Source organism: Chelmon rostratus, chromosome 7 (assembly GCF_017976325.1).
Source record: "Chelmon rostratus isolate fCheRos1 chromosome 7, fCheRos1.pri, whole genome shotgun sequence".
In the NCBI taxonomy this organism is placed as follows: Eukaryota; Metazoa; Chordata; class Actinopteri; order Chaetodontiformes; family Chaetodontidae; genus Chelmon; species Chelmon rostratus.
In genome coordinates, this window is record NC_055664.1 from 17,372,075 (window position 1) to 17,387,583 (window position 15,509).

Here is a 15,509-nt window from a genome sequence, read left to right on the forward strand (position 1 = left end):
GGATTTTGTTACCTTTTGTCAGAGCCAGGCTAGCTGTTTCCCCCTGTTTCCAGCACTTATGCTAAGCTAACTGGTGCCTAACCGTAGCTTCATATTTGCCATCCACACTTAAGAGTGGCATCAGTCTTCCCATCTAACTCTTAGCAAAATGAGTGCTTTTCCACAAATGTCTACAAACTCTCCCTTTAATTTGCCCTTTGAGCAGCTTTGAAGTGAGACTTTGTAACATACGAAAGAAGGAATAACCCGTCCTTCCTCCTACGAAGAGCTGGATTCATAAGCAATAAAATGCACCCTCATTCACTTCAGCACACTATGCTCAGGAGTTTTGTATCTACACCCATACATGGTCTGGTATGACCAGTAGCTTGTGGTGGCTGATGTTATTTAATGCATACATTTTAAGATTTATGATTGTCCTGAAACTGCCATTTGTGACCACAGTGATCAGGAAAAGTTGCATGAGCTTTAAGGCTGGACGTCACTTTCTTCCACATTTGTGTTCTTCATCAGCTTCTTCCAAGAGGTTTTTCGTGGCTGCACCATTCTGTCAGATGCAAGTCAACTCTGGAAGTCATTTCCCCAACATGTCAACCTGATGCATGTGGTATTTCTATGATCCCTCCTGGAATTTAAAATAAAGTTCAATGTTCAAATATAGTTCATTTGATCGATGTTTGACTTCGCAGTCAAATATAAGCATTTGCCACACGGTTGGTCAAGAGCGCAGATGTTCTGATGAATTCAGTCACAATCAAGGCACACTGTTTCATTGCAGTCAAATTATTATTAGTAATATTAAGCATATATTTTTATGGTAATCTGAACACCAGAGGCTTCTGCTCTGTTTACTCACACTTATATATATATATATATATATACATATATATATATATGTGTGTGGGCCTAACATCACTGATTTTTCCATTTTTTTTCCATTAAGCAACCTGATGTTTGCACCATATTAAAGCAAAGATTCCTGGTTGATCTGGTTATGTAACACCAGCACCTGTAACCCTGACGACACAATGGGAATTTAATTAGTACAAATTAGCTTCACTTGATCTGCTCAGAGTCCATGAGGGGTGGGTGGGCTGTGTGATGTGTCCGCAGAGGGTATTTTCTCCCACCAACTAGCTGAGGGGGGAATGCAAACAGGGATAAGTGAAAAGAGAGGACGATACCACCCACCCCCTCCCCAGCTCACATGACTGTGATTAGAGCAGAGAAGGAGTGTCCTGGGACAGAGAGCGAGGGAGATGGTGAGCACAATGAATGACATTTTTCTGATTTCGCCGCTCAGATCACATCCAAGGACCCAACTCGCCTTTGACTGCTGGCCGAGGGTCGTCCACCTTTCTGGGGTAATTAAACTTTAGACTGAGGACAAAGACACAGTGGAGATTGTCTAAACTTGTTGCACTTGTCTTCAGTTTTTATGTAGAAGTGCTGCTTGTGCAGATAGTTTGTTGTGTTTTACATGCTGGTTTGGTCATGACTTAATGAGTGCTGCAAGGGAGGAATCATTTACTTAAGTAAAAGCATCAATACCACAGTGTACAAATGCTCTTTTTTAAAATTCATGCATTCATAAATTTACCGAAGCATCTTCTCAACTTGAGGTACTTACAATGCAAGTCCAGCTTTATACTTCTAGTACAGTATATTTCAGAGGGAAATATGAGCGAGTTGAGCTTGCTGTAGCATTCCAGGAATTTAAGCCTGTGTTGCACAGAGAGGCGTAGGGCGTAGGAATGAGTTTAACATCGGGGGGGACACCTGACAGATCTGTCAATAGTTTGAGCAGAAATATGTCGGAAATTAACTACACTGCAGAACATTCACAAAATGCTATGTGATCTTTTACTGTCTTTCTTCTTTTTTCAAATGTTTCTTGGAAAAATAGTGTTGTGCACACCGATATTTGAATAATGTATGTATGTATATGTTTTATGATCTTAAGACGCGGGCAAACCACCCTGAAAAAACATCCCCCTCTTCCTCTTGAACAAAAGGGCTTGAGTCTTTAATCAGAGCATAATGATAACTTTATCAGGTGGCAGCAATTGCAGTTGACTGACAATTGAATTGATGAACAACTTTCTGACATGAAAAAAAAAAAATAAAAATAATGTGAAAAGCAAATTATTCACTTTTTAATATCAATTAAAACACAAAAATGTTGAGTTGTAATATTCTAAAAAGAGTTAAAGATCTCAAAATCAAATATTTTTAATTATAGAATAATTGTTGGGTGGGACAAATGCACCTGTCTCCAATGCTGGTGTTTTCACCCTGACCTCTTAGAAGTTTCCAGCCATGTAGAAGCATGAGCCTGACGTCAGAAAAACATGACAGCATCTATAAAAGGAATTGATCAGCTCGGAGGCTTACGATTCCAACGGATCAGACAATTCAGAACTGGTTCTTTACTGGAACCAGGTCTCGATTCCCATCCCTACTTTTTACTTGACTGCATTACTCATCAGCTATGCATTAATATTTTACACATTAAGCATATGATCAATGTTAAAACAATAATTTTAAAGAGAATTGGGTGCTTAGTCAGCTGAGACAGTGGCATGTGTGAACCATGTGGGCTGATGCAGCTTCACATCCTAACCTTGAGTGGTGCAGCTGCAGCATCCACTCTTGCTTAGTTGTCAGCAGAAACTATGTGTGTCTGTTCATTTTATATGGCAAGCACACAAGAAATTTCGAAATGTAACTTTTCAGAATATTGTTTTAGAGAAGTTCAGAACAGAATCTGATTAAATCTGATATTAATTTTTTTACATGCACAGGAAATAATTCTGAAACTGTGAAACTTTTACACCATGAAACTTTGGATGACAAGAATAAATATCATTACTAATACAAGTAACTGTTATCAATTTGTTTTGTCCTCGCAAATAACTTGTGTTTACATAGTTTTTGGTGTATTTAAAAAAGGGGTGGGGAACCTCCAGCCTGCCAGCTATTCACAACACAATGTGCAAACAACTTGATTGGCCAAGAAAACATTTCATAAATGCAAAAAAGCAATTACATTTTATCATCGATAAAAAAAAAGTGACAAAACAAATAGTCGACTAACATGTCCTTCAGGGTTGTCCCTGAACGCACCATGCACGTACTAGTAGCATCATTGGCAGCTGGCAGGAAAATAAAAGTAGTCATTTGTGTCATTTGAATGCTGGATTGTCTTATTCTGCATGGAAGAAAGCCTGTCATGACATCTGAATCTGTTGATTTGAAGACATGGAAAGTCAACAAAAGGAACTGAACAAATTTGCCACACTGTTTAATTTGGAACCCAAAATTGAGTGCAACTGAATTGCAAATTAACGACCTACTTGCAGTTATTTTGAAACTGACTCATGCAAAAACTCACTTCTGCTCAAGACTGACTGACAAATAGCATCATCATCACCACTATAACCTGACATCAGACGTGTCACCAAAGAGAGGCAGCTCCAGCCATCACAGGGGTTAGTGCAATATGTGTTCAATAATTGAAATGGCCTTTGATAGGAAACAGGTTCCCCATCCCTCATATAAACAGCTGTGGACTTAACTTTCGTTATTTACAGAATTTAACACAAAGAGAAAGAGATTCTTGCATAGATTGTTTTGATAGTCTGATCTCAATATACCTGTGATATGTCAATCGAAGCTCTTGTTTCCTTCTGCCAGAAGACTCTGACCACTGCACATTTAAGAAAATGTTTCTAGAAAGAGAAACCGGCAAGAGAGAAGAAAATCAGAATGAGTGTAAAAATCTAGTGTGTTTCCTTAGTTTTTTGTAAAAATGCTTAATGTACAACAACCAACGTGGAGGTTGTGAGAAGAGGTGATTGTGTGTTTAAATGTATGCAGTATTCTACTGTGCACTCTCAGTTGCAGGTATGAGGGTGCTACACTGGTGCATGCTGGGAGTGACCATCCTGCTGCTGGTGTGCGAGGTCACCGTCAGTCAGCTGTGCAGCTCGCTCATCACCCTGGTGGATGGTTTCCACACGCTCTTCATCCTCGTGCGCATGGCTCTTACTCCTCCTCAAACTGCAGGGATGATAAACCCACCTCTCTCCTGGCTGGACTCCGCTGCATCTCCTCCGCAGGATTCCTCGTCCTCCCCAGCACTTCCTGCCACCCCGCCTGCAGAGTTATCCATCAAACATTTACCTGGCACCCAGGCCTCCACTGATGGGTCAACCCACACAGACCAACCCCCGACTCCTCAGCCTAAAGCCTCTCCTCCAGATCTGGACTGCGGCTTGTCCTACCCCAGCCTCAGGATTCAGTCTGTGGGGGCTTTTATTTCTGCTCTCCTCTTGGCCTCTCTGTCTCTCGCTTACATATTGGAAATCATCGGCATCGCCATAGAGCCACAACCAGTAGAACAGCACCTGCTGCTTGTGGTGGTTAGCGTCGTCAGTCTGCCATATAAAATCCTGGTTCTCTGGCTGAACAGGGATCAGCAGCAGGCCCCAGACACCAAATCTCACATTGAAGTGAACCACAAAGGTAACGTTACACACAGATTACATGCCCATTTTGAGATGATCAGTTGTAACTAATAGTTTTATTAATGGTCAATAAATCACTTACAAATGCTTTTCAGATCAGTTTAAGTCATTAAGAAGAACTTTTGGGCTGCCAGGCTGGTGTTTATCCTCCTCCTGCAGGACATGTGTTTTATCTCTTTATCTCGCTTTATCTTAATACTAGTCTAGTTTTTATTGTTATTGTTGTTGTTTTTAATCTAGTACAGTAGTTTCATTTGTGAAAAGTGTGATGGTAATGGTGGCAAGAAAGGTGCCGTGGAGAAGTGCTCAAATTGCAAAGGTAAAGGAGTACAAGTCAAGGTGCAACAGACTGGTTCATCATGATTCAGCAGAGCCAAAGTCTGTGTTATTTACATATTTATAATTAAATATTAAAACAGTGTTTTTCTTACCTACCACAGATCATCAAGTTATGTGTGTTTTGTAATGCGTGAATTGCTGCTGCAACACTGCCATTTCCCGTAGGGGATCAATAAAATACCCATATCTCTCTATCACACTACTCCAAAAGAATACAGCTGCATGGCATCTGGAGCAAAATCAGTTTGTTCTCAATGTGTTAATTTTTATGACAGGAAATATTATGGGTGATTACTAATAATGACTTATTAACGTTTCTAATAGCAGAATTTATGTTTTTTTGTAGAAGGTAAGAAATGTTTGGCTTTTGCAGGGAGATGAAGCAGGGAACCAGGGAGCTAAAAGAGATACAAATCTAAATTTAAAAAGCAATGAGAATTAAGTGTATAACCCACAAAATAAACCATAAGGTCAAGAAAAAGCCCACAAAAACAAAAGCATGTTAAGACACTTAAAAAAAAAAAAAAAAAAAAAAAAAAAAAGATGTGCACTGATTTGGCTTCTCTGAGGCTTTGCAGGAAGCGGTTCCAAATTTGAGGAGCAAAAACAATAACAAGATCTCCTTTAGTTTTCAGGCTTAACCTTGATTAGCTCACTCAGCACAGAACTTGCCTCTATAACAGTGTCTCTGTCAGAATGTGGTCTCAGGAAAGCTGCTTGTTGAGCATCCAAACTCAAACTTTATCCAAGCACATCTAAAGGTTTAGCATGTTTCAAGCTGTAATGACTCTTAAGATTGGCCTGTTTCATCACTGCAAGCTTGGGGTGGGTGATACGACTTAAAATTTACATCAAAGTGGGTTGTTTTTTTTGTTTTGTTTTGTTTTTTAGTTTATATCACTGCACAAAAAATAAAAGGGATACTGCTAAGGGATGCTTAGCAATGTAAGGGAACATATCTTAAGATTAAAAACTAGATGTGTTTATTGGCGCTAAATAGAAATGAAAATGAGGAATAGACCTACATGTGTTTGGGTAGGAGTAACCTGCCTCATAATGTAAATAAAATATTAAATGCAATGTGATTCATTCTCAGAGTTAGACAAGGTGGGAGGTTTTGCATCTCAACAGCAGTTTTTTGACAGAAAACTCAAAGCAACGTGAGAAACAGTTACCCGTTTCTATTAATTCAAATATGCCAACATTGCTCCAGCATGTGGGTCTACAATAGCAAAAGTAAACAGTGAAGGAGCATAATCTTACAGGTTCTACTTCTGAAGTCAGTATCAATCCGCCCTGAGCTTCAGTTTTAAAGTGAATCCTGCTTTGTATTTGTCCTCAAAGTAGCCCGAAGTAAAACATTTTAGCACAAGCATAAAAAATTAAAGTAAAGAGTTGTTGTTCTGGCTTTCCATCAAGTTGGTCCACTGGGTCGTCACTTCCTACATCTTCGTGTCACGAAGTTATGGCATTCATAGCATTTTAAACTACACAACAAACTGCAGACTGCTATTTAATTCAGGCTCATAAAGGTACATCAAAGGAACAGTTAGATGAGATGACTGATTTAAAGGGTCTATATGAAGCCAGAGCCTGCACCCAGCTATCTTAGCTTAGCATAAAGACTGGGAACAGGGGCAAACAGCTTTCTAAAGATCATTATAACATGTTATATCTCATTTGTTTAATCTGTACAAAACAGCAATTTGTCAGCTTGATGCTAAGCCAACAGGATGCTAGCTGAAGGTTCAAATTTACTGTGCAGACGTGACAGTCTAAACTGAGATACAACAGATGACTATTTGATATGGGATGGCCAGTTTTTTCACTCTACTTAAGGATTTTGAAGTTACATTAGACACGTTGCTGCACTCTGATGGCTGGACTTCATTCATTTTAGAGGATGTAGAATTTGTAGCGGCTCGCAATGATGCATTAAGCATTTTTAAATAATCCTGCAGAGCCCCTTTCTGTGTCCTTCCAACAATTACTTGTGAGTTTAAGATAGTAAGTGTGAAAGCACGTACTCATGCTGACGTTATGTAATAATAATCTTCTACTGCAGTAGAATTAGTGTGCCTGTCCAGTTGATGATATTGCCCTGACAGATTTCTCTTTGAAGCAGCTGCCAAGTGTATATTCAGCTGTAAGGAACATCAAACAGTGTCTATGTTTGTTTTTCATTCCTCTGTTCGACTCCAGTAGTCTTGGCTGAAGAGGAAGCCAAAGGCCACGCCGAGCCAGGGCGAGTCCCGTATTACATTAGCCAAGTCAAATCTGCCATGGACAACTCGCTCCACAACGGGGCGCTTGTCTTCTGTAACCCGGGAACCTCCAGCATCCCTGACACTGACTCTCACACCCCAGAACCCCACGCAGAAGTCCTTCATGAAGCAGCTCCACAGGACAGCAGAGACTATGATGTAGCAAGCAGTGTTGCAGATTTGAGTAAATCAAAAGACACTCACAAAGACAGCACCTGCATGGGACATGTTGGTAAGAGTTTAACTCCTTGGGCTGTCATCTCTCTCATTTTAGCATCCCTTGGAAAAAGAGCCACATGAAATTTATCAACGTTCAATGAATCTAAATTCATGGTGTTTAAAATGCACATGATAGTCACAATTTATTAAGGAAAACTAGATGGTTTTTTCTTGTTTATTTATGGCCCAAAAGCAGATACTGTAGCTGAAATGTGTAATAAAGTCATGTTTTCCTGTGTTTTCCCCTCTCAGACAGTCAAAACGCACCTAATACCTCCCCAGTCTGCAAGTCATCACATGACATTGAGAGGCCTGTACCAGCCAGCCAGCGGCTGGTCCGTCTCCCAGTGTTCGTCCTCGTCATTCAGGGCCTTTGTACCTCCATCCTGGCTCTGATCAACAGCCTGGTGATGCTGCTGATCAGCCCAATGTGCCTGCACAGCTCCGGAGCCTGTAGCATCCTGGTTTACCTGGATCCTGGTCTCTCCCTGGTGGCTGTGATTACGTTGATTGCCACAGCGATGCCACAGGTCAGACTCTTTTTTTATTACAAGCAACCAAGAAAGGATCAGCTCAAAGAGATTTGAAAAATGAGTGATATATGTCGTTCATAATTCCTGCAGCTGTGGCCAGACCTGCACTGACTGTTGCTGTTGTTTCACTCATAACTCTCTTCAGGTGCACAGGTACGGACTGGTGCTGCTACAGGCCACACCTCCGCACATTTGTGTAGCTGATCTTGAACGGAGGATTGCGAGCGTCCCTGGGGTGCAGGCTGTGCACGACCTCCATGTCTGGCAGCTAACTGAAACATTCATAGTGGCATCTGTCCATGTACACTGCCATGCTGGCTTTCCAGCACACAGGTGACGTGGAAAAGTTTGACCTTTGTACTGGTCTTTCTAATGTTTACCACCATGGCCACTGAGAATTCTCAATTCTGATTGACTGGAAGATATGGATTAAGTGTTAGTAACCACACAGTATAATCAGTCACTTATAACACATGTTTGTTTGTACATTGGGTCTAAATTAGAGTATAAAATACTATATACAGCAATAGTGAGGCTCATTTAATGAGGTCATCAGATAATCTTCATTTCTTAGATTCTATGGGTGGTTAGCAGATATCATGAATATATTATTGATGCAGAACCATTTCACATTTTTCCAGGTGTGGTGATCTGATGTCGGGGGTCACTAAGGTGCTGCAGAGTGTCGGTGTGAGCTGCTGCACCGTTCAGCCAGAGTTCGCTTCCTGCTCTGGGTCCTCTGCAGGTAGTGGGGGTGACCCCTCCCCTGTCGTTCACAGAGAGGACCCCTCCCTACCTCCTGTCCTGGCCTGCAGCGTGGCCTGTGGGATGGCCTGCGCACCGAGTATGTGCTGCTCTCCCGAAGAAGAGGAGAGCAAGAGCCTGCTGGCACCACCAGCTGGGGAAACAACAGAAGAGCCTCAGACACTGGTCATCGAGAACACCTTCCTCTGACAGCCAGCTTTAACCAGAGAATTGCACTGGAGGAAAATAAATGAATCATCTGATATCCATGTACCAATGTAAAGATAAAGATAATGGATGTCATCTGTCTTAAAACAGTGCCATTACATGTAAATGTTCTGTTAGTTATGACATTAACATGGTGCTGCACCAAAGATTTTTATGCAATATCAAGTGAAATTCAGTGGAAATTGAGGCATTTTTCTTGTGTTGTTTCATTTGTACCTGGAGCCTCTGTATTCTCACCCATGTATGTCCTGAAATAAAATAAGTAATAATATTAAAAGTGTGTCTCTTTTTTTAAATAATAGAAAATGTATTGATCCTGTGCAGGTTTGAAATCAGCAAAAGGAAGCAGAAGAACAAATCCACATAGCTAACTAGACACTAGACTAGAGCACCTACTATATGCACAGTCAAACATACTTCTATATACGTACACCCAGTGGCATGAAGTAACAAAGTGCATTTACTTGAGAATTGTACGGAAGTACAGTTTTGCAGTACTTCTAATCCACCTGTGTACTACTACTCCACTACAATTATCTGACAGATTATAGTAATTATTTTGCAGATTAAAATTTTACATACAAAATACTTGATTAGTTTGTATGTTCTTATAGATTAAACAACACAACAGAGTGTGAATGAAGTATGAAGTAGTCGATGAACTACAACATTAATGTACATTTACATATTAATACATCAGTACATCATCAGTAATACATCAACAGAAAATAATATAACATTGATGAGGGTCATTCTGTGCAATTAGAACTTTCACTTTCAATACTTTAAGTATTTAGTTGCTATCACTTCCGTATACTTTACTCTATTGTACTTTTTACTACTAAAATGTTGAATGCAGGACTTGTACTTGTAAAGTTGTAGTTTTAAAGTGTAGGTATTTCTACTTTTACCATATCTGCCAAACACACAGTACCTATAATATATACTGAGACAAAATAGTCACAAATAAAATAAGGAAGCTTAAGCCTTGTGTCTTCAGACAGCAGTGTTAGCATTATAAAATACACTTGCACACTACATTTGGATCTGTCATAGCAGAAAAAGCACAGGTGTAACAGTAAACATTTATGAAGGCTCAGCATGCACAATAAGTGGCAGACCTGACTGAAATGCAGCCATCACTAATACCAGTTACACCTGTGCCTTTCCTGCTCTGACCTGCCAAAGTGGACTTTTATCGCTTACCTGTGATCATGCGACGTGGCTCCACCTTTTTATTTTCAGACAGCCAATCGCAGTGGGTCTGCTTTGCACAATACAGAACAGACCAGAATTTATTTCTCTTTATTGTTGTAATTTGACATAAAAATGCTTTCTGGCATCCAGCATATGATTGTTCTTTGTGTATACAAGCTCTCTTTGATAGATAGATAACAGCAGTATTTATGATCAAACCATGACTGAGAAAGCTGTCGTTGTTATGAGGTATATAAACGTCTGACGGACATCTTTAAAGTGCCCGGATGAGCCTCGGTGGTCCGGGGTGCAGGCTTCAAACCTGTAGCTGCTTAGCGGCAGAGTGGTTCAATTCCACCTTTCGGGCGGCGTGGTGTCATTTATTGTATCGTGTATGTCTGCCAGCATCGTAATAGATCATTTAAGCTAACACTCAGTGTCTTTACTCATATAAACGATGACGATATAATCGAAAAATGTTGCTACATTTTAATCATAGCCGAACAAGATTAAGTTAAGTAAAACAAACCACATTTAAACGACTTCAGATTGAAACAGATGTTTTTTTATTTTCACCGTTTACAACCGTTAAGATCTCCTGGTACGTCACGGACCCACTTCCTGTCAAGCTTTTATATAACCTACAAACATACGATCAGCTTATATACTATTCTACATTATTGCAACTGTTTAAAGTTTTTAAAATAAGCTACCCCTCGACCAAATATAGCTTTATACTGTGCCATAGTTATACTCAGAAATTAAGACAATTAAACGAAAAAGTGATTCATATATTAATCATAAATTAAATAGATAAATATCAAACTTTATGCATATTTATATTTATTCCTTCTATTTTTGTAATTTTTTTCTAAAATAGAAAAGAGGAGTACATATATTAATCTACGTAATATGAATTTGTAACATTGTTGCATTTTTTGTAAGAGAATTGAAAAAGGTTTATTCTGTTGTTTTCTTTATTGGAATCATAGCAGCCACGAAGATTAAAAATACTCGAAATGAGTGATAAAGAAATTCATACAAATTATCCACACATCATTGCATACATTGCAAATACACGATCAACTGATTACTGTGCATGTATGGAGACTTTACTGTGAATACACATCCGCTTTGACCGGAAATATATATTGATTGACATCCGTAAAAGCCAATCATCTGCGAGAACTTGTTAACCATCCAATCAGGTTCCTCGTTGGTGTAGGTGGGCCGGTCAATGCGGAAGCCGGCCTGTTTAGCAAAGGATGCATGATGTCCTTGCCTTCATAATTTTTGGGTTATCGTGGATTAAAAACTCAAACTGTATTCGGCGGAAATCACTGTTTTCTTACCGGGTAAGACAGACGTCGTGAACGTATTCTTAACGGTATATTAGAGTCATAGTGGCCCTGTGTCGTAAAACAAACCGATAAGTAACTGTGCTGTTTGCCTGTGTCCGTTAGCGACGTGCTAACGAGCGTTATGTTATCAAAGCTACTCTGGTGCCTAAATATGTATAGAATTAATTCTAATATTGACATTATTATTTAATATCTAATGACAAGGACGCTCTGTACCAAGCAGCCAGCGGCCATAAACCCCTCATCTGCAGCTAGTTAGCTTTAAAGGAAACGCACAGTTTTACTGCCACTCACTATTTCAGAGACTGGTTTTTAGTTGTGTTTTAAATGGCACACATTAAACCTGCGGCATAACACTGGTTGGTGTCTAGACTGTGGTCAAAATTTGCAGGGGATTGTGTGTATGTGAGGTATTCAATAGAGATACAGGTTAATCTGCCTCTAATAAATCAGCAACATTTCTGATGGCTGGTTGATCATTTCAAACATTTCCAAAGTAAAATGCCAAACATTCACAGTTCTCACCTTCTGTAATTTGAGGAAGACAAAACAAGCAATTGAAGGTGTTGGCTTGGGCACTAAATTGTGATTTATGACATTTTATAGACAATTAAAAAAAAAAAAAGAACAGAATAGCACTCAAATATAATCAGTCAAAGGTTTTTTCCTGTTTCAGCTCTGGACCAGCTGAAAGTCTCCTGGTATTATTTAAATGTTTCCTGCATATGGAAGAAAAGTGGAAGGCCCCTTTCACCTGAAGAAAATGTTTAAATTAATATGAAGATACTTTGAATTGCTTTAGAGAACTGAGGTTTGCATTTCATGTCGCTGTTTGTTTCATCATTACATTTTCCTTATTCTGCCTTCCAGATTTGACTGTGTAAAACGCTCCATTATGCCTCTTCATAAATACCCCCCCAAACTCTGGAATGCCCTGAAGATGAAGCAGGGCATCTATGCTCGTCTTCCTAAACACTACCTTAAGTCCCTTGAGATGAAAGAGCCCAGCCCTGTCCATTGGAGACCTCTGGGAGTCCAGTACCGAGCCAACCCAACGACAGGGCAGAAGGAACGGGTGCAGGATGTCCCAATTCCCATCTACTACCCTCCAGACTCACAGGATGGCCTGTGGGGAGGAGAGGGCTGGATATCAGGCTTCAGATACGCCAACAATGACAAGGTGAGTCTCCAGGATTTTCTGTCTTTAGTTCTAGGGTGTCGGCATGATTATACCATAATGCATACAGCATAAACTGCTTCTAGCTGCTGTAGATTTATCTCCAGTATGGGCTTTATTCGCATGTATTCTTTGTCATTACACAGATCCTACAACATTATATTATTACAATACTTTAGCAGGATATGAAATTTAGTTTTTGTTTTTTAAGATTTTGCATTTTCTGAGCACTCCGATGATACGTTACAATTTAAAACGTGCTTTGAGTGTAAACTTTTTCTAAATGAAAACTTTCCCAAAGTGTTATTTAATATATAAATATATTTTTTATTGTCATAGAAATTAGTGAAGTGTGTTAGAAGGTGTGCACGCCTGTATTAAGGTTTACACAAGCCAGCTTCACTGAATACAGATATGTAGACAAAAGTGTGTTTTTGATGTTTAAAGTTTGTTGCATACTGAAGATATTTTTTTTAAAGTACAATATTGACATCCACATCCCAACTAATGATTATTTTCATTATCAATAATTCTGCTCATCAATTAATTGACCAATTGTTACAGTTCTTTTGATGATACAATATTGTCAAGCAAAATATCGCATTAAGTTGTTATTGATCTTTTCCCCTGAACTTTACATTGTGTCATTTAAAGATGGTAGATTTTTCTGACATGTTCTGTACTTTTTTTTTTTTAACCCAAGACATCATAATTCAGTTTGTCTGTCTCATGTCTTTTCCTGAATTCTCTTTGCATAGTTGTCGAATCGTCTGAAGAAGACCTGGAAACCGCAGCTGTTCAAGAGAGAGCTGTACAGCGAGATCCTTGACCACAAGTTCTCCATCACAGTCACAGCTCGCACTCTGGACCTCATCGATGCTGCCTACGGATTCGACTTTTATATTCTGAGGGTAAGAGAATGCCACCTCTGTGTGACAAAAAAGACATTTTCCACAGGGCTTTTAAGATGACTGTAATGTTCTGTCTCCTATCAGACATCAAAGGAAGACCTGAACTCCAAGCTGGGGATGGACCTGAAGAGGGCCATGTTGCTTCGCCTGGCACGCAAAAATACAGATCTTTACCCCAACGACCCTGTGAAAAGAGAGGAGGTCTACAACAAATACAAGGTAGTTGGGCTGTGTGGGAGTGGAGAGATTTCTGTCTTAACTAACCTTGATACAAGAGAAGGAGCTGCAATAAAAAGACAAATTACATGTTTTTTCCCTGCTCTCTTCTTTCTGAGCAGCAGTTTGAGATCCCTCAGGAGGAGGCTGAGTGGTTGGGTCTGAATCTGGAGGAGGCCCTAGAGAAACAGAGGCAACTGGAGCACAAGGTAAACACGGTCCCTAAACACAGCACAGCAAGCCATTTTACCAGCATGATTTTTAAGGACCTTTGAAATTGGAGACACAAAGTGCAAATGTCTTTAGTTTCCAGTGAGGATGTATGCATCACAAATGAGAAAAATCTTTACATCACCTTAACCAAATCACACACCCGTTCGAGATGATAACAGCATCTCCAGTGTGTGATTAGCTTTTCCTGACTTTGTTTTGTTCTTGTCTCTCCAGGAGCCGGAGCCTCTGTTCAAGGTTTATGTGGACAAGCTGGTGGAGGAGCTGCGCGTCCAGAAACTGTCAGAGCCACACCTCATAGAGAAGAAGTGATGGCCTGAACCGTCTCAGCAGGACCAGAGGCAGCGTTTCAGACTGAAAAAGTCAGTAGGTTGAACTGTCAAACTTCTCCAGATGGTGGTGGGAGTCACCAAGTTTCTGAAACATTTTCAGTACTGATTGTACACCTGCGAGAGCTTCCTGCAGTTTCACGTTTCCTTCTGGGGGCGACACAAAGGTGGAAGCGACACACATGTTGGAGCTTATTTATTTCCCCTTGCAATTAAGATCCATACTTAAGACGTTTTAGGGGTTAAGGGAGAAGCCTCCATCAGTGTAAATACTACCCGACCAGCTGTGATATAAGATATAAAATAAAATATTACTGTTTTTTTTGTTAAACCTTGTTTCTGCTCATCTTTTCTCCAGTATTTTGTATTTCACGGATTCACTGCATGATTTTCGGTGATTACTCTGTCCTGTAAGCAAAAACAAGTTAAAATGCAAGCTTATCTTAGCATATAACCTGGAAACGGAGAAACAGATAGCCTGGTTCTGTCAAATGCCAATAAAATCAGCCTGCCAGCATCTCTAAAGCTCACTAACGTGTTAACTTTCAAAAGCCTTGTCCATTTTCAGTCTTAATGCTAAGCTAAGATAACCATCGCCTAGCTGTAGCTACAATCAATGGATAAAGAAATAAAGACAAGACATTTTAATTTAAACAGCGTTTAGAGTCAGCGTATTATAGTACTGAAATTACAAAACGCAAACATAAGACAATAACACTAAGAAAAAGACTAACTTGGCAGGCTCAAGATAAACAAAGCACAGATGCAATGACATCCACTGTTCTGTACAGGTAGCCATGCACAGCCAAGCAGTGATGCAGCAGAGCATAAATGAGCAAAACCACAGTTTGCACACAGGTAACATGTACACAACCAATAGTATTAATCTTAATTAAATGTTAAATGAAATAATAAGATAACATTAATATCATACACTCAAAATGTATGAACAAAGTGTTAGGACTCTACTGTAAAAGTATTAATACCACATTATTAATGAAATATTATTAAATAGGCCCATGATTATCAAAGTGGGGCAAAGCTGACCAGCTGGCAACAATAGGAATATACAGTTCATGGACAAGATAGGAAAATAATAATATGTATGTTGGTGTTTCAAGTGATGCAGTTTTGTATTTCAGCGGGTAAGTTGAACAGTTTTGAGGCCGGTGTACTTCAGTATTTTCATTTTATGCTATATTGATCTCACAGCAGCTTTAGTTCTTAGTTT

At 39.6% G+C, this 15,509-nt stretch overlaps 2 protein-coding genes and 1 non-coding gene across 3 annotated transcripts; all 3 read left to right on the forward strand.

Moving 5' to 3' along the window:
- Positions 1-1,207: 1,207 nt before the first annotated feature.
- On the forward strand, positions 1,208-8,838 carry LOC121609727 (zinc transporter 1). The gene is made up of 6 exons (XM_041941433.1): positions 1,208-1,262; positions 3,901-4,527; positions 7,074-7,364; positions 7,604-7,881; positions 8,030-8,217; positions 8,526-8,838. The coding sequence occupies exons 1-6, from the start codon at positions 1,208-1,210 to the stop codon at positions 8,836-8,838; spliced, it is 1,752 nt and encodes a 583-aa protein (XP_041797367.1).
- A 1,496-nt stretch (positions 8,839-10,334) lies between these two features.
- trnastop-uca lies at positions 10,335-10,421 on the forward strand. The gene has a single exon. It is a non-coding gene; the product is annotated as a tRNA-Sec (tRNA).
- An 871-nt stretch (positions 10,422-11,292) lies between these two features.
- mrpl28 (mitochondrial ribosomal protein L28) lies at positions 11,293-14,615 on the forward strand. The gene is made up of 6 exons (XM_041941275.1): positions 11,293-11,408; positions 12,285-12,594; positions 13,350-13,502; positions 13,587-13,721; positions 13,841-13,927; positions 14,166-14,615. The coding sequence occupies exons 2-6, from the start codon at positions 12,310-12,312 to the stop codon at positions 14,259-14,261; spliced, it is 756 nt and encodes a 251-aa protein (XP_041797209.1). The 5' UTR covers positions 11,293-11,408; positions 12,285-12,309; the 3' UTR covers positions 14,262-14,615.
- Positions 14,616-15,509: the final 894 nt, after the last annotated feature.

Coding starts and splice junctions, on each gene's coding strand:
- mrpl28 (XM_041941275.1), top strand. CDS start 12,310: ATGCCTCTTCATAAATACCCCCCCAAACTCTGGAATGCCCTGAAGATG. Junction 12,595..13,349: donor GATACGCCAACAATGACAAG/GTGAGTCTCCAG, acceptor CTCTTTGCATAG/TTGTCGAATCGTCTGAAGAA. Junction 13,928..14,165: donor AGAGGCAACTGGAGCACAAG/GTAAACACGGTC, acceptor TTGTCTCTCCAG/GAGCCGGAGCCTCTGTTCAA.
- LOC121609727 (XM_041941433.1), top strand. CDS start 1,208: ATGACTGTGATTAGAGCAGAGAAGGAGTGTCCTGGGACAGAGAGCGAG. Junction 1,263..3,900: donor GACAGAGAGCGAGGGAGATG/GTGAGCACAATG, acceptor GTGCACTCTCAG/TTGCAGGTATGAGGGTGCTA. Junction 8,218..8,525: donor GCTGGCTTTCCAGCACACAG/GTGACGTGGAAA, acceptor ACATTTTTCCAG/GTGTGGTGATCTGATGTCGG.